General features: G+C 36.6%; 1 protein-coding gene across 1 annotated transcript in view; it reads left to right on the top strand.

The window, feature by feature from the left end:
* Positions 1 to 3,326, top strand: part of pbdc1 (polysaccharide biosynthesis domain containing 1) — a 3,953-nt gene extending 627 nt beyond the window's left edge. The window contains exons 2-6 of the mRNA XM_084745520.1: positions 983 to 1,048; positions 1,525 to 1,584; positions 2,124 to 2,264; positions 2,734 to 2,845; positions 2,938 to 3,326. Coding sequence (XP_084601646.1) covers positions 983 to 1,048; positions 1,525 to 1,584; positions 2,124 to 2,264; positions 2,734 to 2,845; positions 2,938 to 3,029 — 471 coding nt within the window. The 3' untranslated portion in view covers positions 3,030 to 3,326. The remainder of the gene's footprint in view (positions 1 to 982; positions 1,049 to 1,524; positions 1,585 to 2,123; positions 2,265 to 2,733; positions 2,846 to 2,937) is intronic.
* The last annotated feature ends 1,674 nt before the right edge of the window (positions 3,327 to 5,000 follow it).

The following is a 5,000-nucleotide window of genomic DNA, read 5'->3' as shown; positions in this document are numbered from 1 at the left end:
TCTAAAGTTCACTTTATCAGCCATCATATTGTAGGAATGTAAGAAAATATTGACACACTTGAGTGTCTATTTCTATTTTCTTTCATTCATTCCTCATACAATCATATGATTAATGAAATGTTTATTATATGTCAAATATTCAGAGAAACATTTCTAAAACGGGGAAAACAACAGACATTTATCACCCACCAACATATTTCACCAGTGTACCAATATACACATATATATATGTATTAATGTGCTGAGCCCTTAATGAAAAGTAAAAATTTGTTCCAGACTTCATGTTTATTATTTATTTGAGCCAATAAATATTAAAAGGAGGCAGTTTTCCATCATAAGTTAAACCCACACAGTGATTTCTGAAGGTTTTGTGTTTTTCCAGTTTCATAAAATAAACCAAACCTCTTTAGTGACAAAGTGTTTCAACATTCTGTTCATGTGATTCTGTATCATGTTGTTGTGTTTAGGGATGTTAATGATTAATCAATAAAAAAAAACAAAAACAAAACAAAAAAAAACAAAAACGGGTGACCTGGTCTAATGAAAGAAAACAGGTTTGTTAGTTTTTTTTTCAGTAAATTTCTGACTTAAATCTCAGAATATTTAAGTTTTATCAAATCACATTATGACTGTTTTACAAACTCGTGCAGCTCTAATCGTTTCACATCAGCAGATTCTTGTCGACACGCAGCCTGATCATGTTCTATTCTGCTCTAAAATCAGTTTTGGTCTCAGAAATCCCACATCAGTTGGACTCGAGCGTTAAAACAGAGTCGTGATTATTAATAACATGAAGTGACTCACGTGTCTCTGATAACAAAATGTTTGACTGATCACTTTGATCTGAGACAGACAGCAAAAAAAAAAAAGGATCATAAAATCTGGATAATTCTTACAGTGTGTGTGTGTCTCTGTGTGTGTCGGTGTGTGTGTGTGTGTGTGTCTCTGTGTGTGTCTGTGTGTGTGTGTGTTGTGTTCACAGGGGGTGGAGGGAGCGTCAGCAGCTGCACACGCTCTGTCTCTACCTGCAGAAGCTTATGGAAACGATGTAAGTGGACGTCTCTCCGTCCTCATGATCTCATCTGTGTCTCACAAACTGAATGATTAAAGTTTTACAGGCTTCCTTCATATTTTCCGACTCCTCAGGAGATTTTTCAGACCATCTTTGACATCCAGCTTTGTGTTTCTCAACAATAAAGAATAAACAATAAAACACAGAGAAAATCTGGCAGCTCACTGACTGACTGAGCAAGTGGACGAAAAGTGTTAACGTATTTTAATATTCCGTTAAGTAATTTTTTGTGCAAAATGGCAGAAAATTGTGTTTTCAGCGTCTCACATATTGAGACGTTCATCTCTCCTGTTTCTAATCATATTAAACTGAATATCTTTGTGTTTTAAATTAAAGAAATGGCTGAAAGTGTTGCATCATCAATGAAAACGCTGTGAAAGAAGATGTGGTCACAGAGGTGACTCCCAGCATGCACTGGGCTCCCATTAACCTTTGACCTTTTGTTCTTTCAGCCTCGGCTTGAAGTGATGTGGGCGATGAAGGCCTACAACCACGCAGAGGTTTACTTCAATGTAAGAAGCACCTTTCATTTCTATTTCTATACGTTCTGTACGTCTGATCGATTTTATTCAGTTTATTTGTTTTTAACTGCAACAGAAAATACTTTGAGAAGTGGGACAAACTATTATGAAGGGTTTTTTTTATTTTTCTCTTCAATTATGCTGCAAAATATATTTTAAAAGATCAAACTCTTGTATTAAATCAGATGTTTTATTATTAAATTTAAATTAAATGTAGGTATGTTTTGTTAATTTGAGATTTTGAAGGATTTTTACACATTTTTAAATACTAGTTGTGTAAAAAACGAAGCTGTTTTCTGCTTTAGAAATTAAAGCAAACCAAAACATTAATTTTCATATAAATAAATTCTTAAAGGAAGAAATTTTCACCACGAAACTGGAATTAAAGTGTCGTGTCGATCATTTTTAAAGTTGTTTTTTGGTAGAACATCATTTGTCCCAATTCTGCAAAAAAGAAAAAATCCTCCTGTGATAAAATACAAAAGTAGAATGTGTGTATTTTATTATTTTTCGGTTCTTTGTGTTTTCAGCTCATTTCTTCCGTCGATCCAAAGTTCCTGAAGTTGACGAAGCTGGACGATAAAATCTACTCGTCGTTCAGAGAAACGTTCAAAGACCTCGACGTCAAGCTGCTGAAACCAGACGACCTGAAATCTGACGAGGCCAAAGAGGTCAGAGGGGAGGGTGACTGTAAAAAAAGTAATCTGATACAGTTACTGATTACCTGTTTTATTAAAAAAGAAAAGAAAAAATGACCTGTCAGTCGAAAAATAGGTTCAAAAATGTGTCCAAACGTGGAACAGACGGACGGACGTTCATTGATTAATCATTTTCTCCATTAATGAATTATTTAGTTCATAAAATGTCAGTAAATGATGAAAAACGTCCTCAAATGTCTTGTTTTGTCCACAGCTCACAGATATTCAGTTTACTGTCAGAGAGGAAAGAAACCAGAAAATATTCACATTAAAGAAACAAATCAGAGAATTTAGACTTTTTTCAATTAAAAAAATGACTGAAAATAGAGGCAGATTAATTTAATACTTTAAGAATAGATTGTTTTATCAGTAATGAATCTGCAGCTGTGTGGAGTGTGACGGTAGTTACTAACTGTAATCTGATTACATCTTCTGTCCGCAGACGTGGCGTCCGTTCTGTAACCAGTTCGAAGGCCTCGTCGAAGACTTTAACTACGGCACTTTGCTCCGTCTGGACTGTGAGAAAGATTACACCGAGGAGAACACTATATTTGGTACGTTTAGATTCCACAATTAAATTTAACATTTATTTATCATCATTATTTAAAAAAGAGAAAAAAAAAAACTCTTACTTTCTGTTTTTCAGCCACCAGAGTTCAGTTCTTCGCCATTGAAATCACCCGAAACAGAGAAGGTTTGAACAACACGGTGTTCATGTCCAAATCTTCAAAGAGTTAGCCTCCAGAAGAACCTGTAAAGAACCCTTAAAGAACCATCAGGAGGACGTCCCTCCAGGACTCTGAAACGGCGAGGACACAGTCCCACTTCTTTCCAGATTTCCTGAAAACATCCATCAGTTTTTTTTTTTTTCTGTTAAACAGTTTGGACTCTTGAACACGTTTTGTATTTACTGTAAAGTTTTCTTGTGCCAATCATGATGTTTATTTTGTAAGAACACGCACCAGTTTAATTTGTTTGCCTGTAACCAAGGAAACGGCCAATAACAAAAAAATAAATAAAAAGTCAGACGTTTTACCACCGAGTGTCCGAATGTTTTATCACAACCAGCAGAAACGTCACAAACATCTGGATTTAGTCTCAACAGAATAAATCTGCTCAGTTTCTTGTTTTTACTTGGGGGTGTGGTCATACTGACCCCACAGGAAGGGGTAGGGGAGACCAGGGACAGTTGTAACGTAACTCACTGTATTTTTGTGTTAATGTTCTCAGATGTTGAAACAAAGAACTTTTACTTATTACAAACAGGAAAGTTTACTTTGGTTTTTATTTTTGATTATTTCCTGTGATGGTTCTCGGTGGACATTTGTTTTATTAATGTTAAAATAACATGTTTATAATATTATTAAACACATTTAACTGTTTCTCGCTCTGAATAATTCCAGATTAATCTAAAATTTGAATTTGTTAGTTATTATCCTGCAGAAAAACACTGCTGTGAATATCTGCATTTATTACAGTTTACTGCACATTGATCAATATATTAATACATCTGAGGTGTCATTTCATTTTTAAAAAGATAAATTAACAGACGTTCACAGACGGGAGTTTTCTGGACAAACGGAGGAAAAAGAGCAGCGATGTAAAAATCAATGAGGTTTATTTGCAGTCACAATGCTTACACTATATGTAGCAGACATCCAAACAACTCAAACAGCTACTCACTCTATGGACCCAACACATTCACATCAGGGACACAAACCAAAAAATTAGAAACTCAATAAACATCCATGAGTGCTGACATGGTTAGAAATGAGCTAGTTGTCACAAACAGTTAGCAGCAACATCGTAGAGAGTAACACAAGTTGCTAATAGACTCCACGCCGCCAGCTTCTCTTTGTACACTGTTCTGACTCCTAAAGGTCGACGCACGCTTCTTCAGATAGTTTTAACTAAACTGGTTCCTTCACGGAGCTCCGCCCCCTCCTCCTCCTCCCTCCATCATCATCACCAACATCATCATCATCAGGTGGCACAGACCTCGGCTGTTTGAGCTCCATCGCGGGTTTGCAGCACCATGAGACGCCACATACACACACCAGGCAACAGAGAGCCACTCCACACACACACACACACACACACAGACACAGACAACACACACACACACACACACACACACACACACACATGCACGCACCAAAAGGACTCCGCCCGGTCTGAGGAGTCCAGAGTGTAAACAAAACGGTGGAAACTGCAGCCGACCTACTGGAGGGGGAAATGTAGCTGTGACCATGTTGTTTAAACGTGGATCACCGCGGGGAAAAACACGCAGGTGTGTTCGCATGAGACCGCCGCCGTCTCGTGGAGCCAAGGTGGACCGGACGGGACCGTGTAAAGGGAAATTCTCATGTTTTTCAACCTGTTCTGTACGGAACCGTGTCAGAAACAGGATCGAAGGGAAAACAGTGAGGATGATTTCATTTTATTTAACATTTTGAGAATAAAGTTTAAATACTACTTTGATTTTATTCTTGAAATGGAAAATGGAATTAAAAAAAATCATTCTCATTCTTTCCCCCTTAATCCTGGATCTAATACACTTCTGCAGTTTTTCGTCCGAAACTTTTTTCACGATTGTTTTATGGTTCAAGCAATTTTTTAAAGCTAAAATATAAAAACTGCTCTGGTTTCAGTTTCTCATATGTGATGTTTTTATTATTTAGTTATTTATTTTTGGGTTTTGGATTGTTG

This window comes from Lutjanus erythropterus, chromosome 20, assembly GCF_056507025.1.
Source record: "Lutjanus erythropterus isolate fLutEry1 chromosome 20, fLutEry1.hap2, whole genome shotgun sequence".
In the NCBI taxonomy this organism is placed as follows: Eukaryota; Metazoa; Chordata; class Actinopteri; order Lutjaniformes; family Lutjanidae; genus Lutjanus; species Lutjanus erythropterus.
This window is presented reverse-complemented; position numbering and strand designations above follow the sequence as displayed.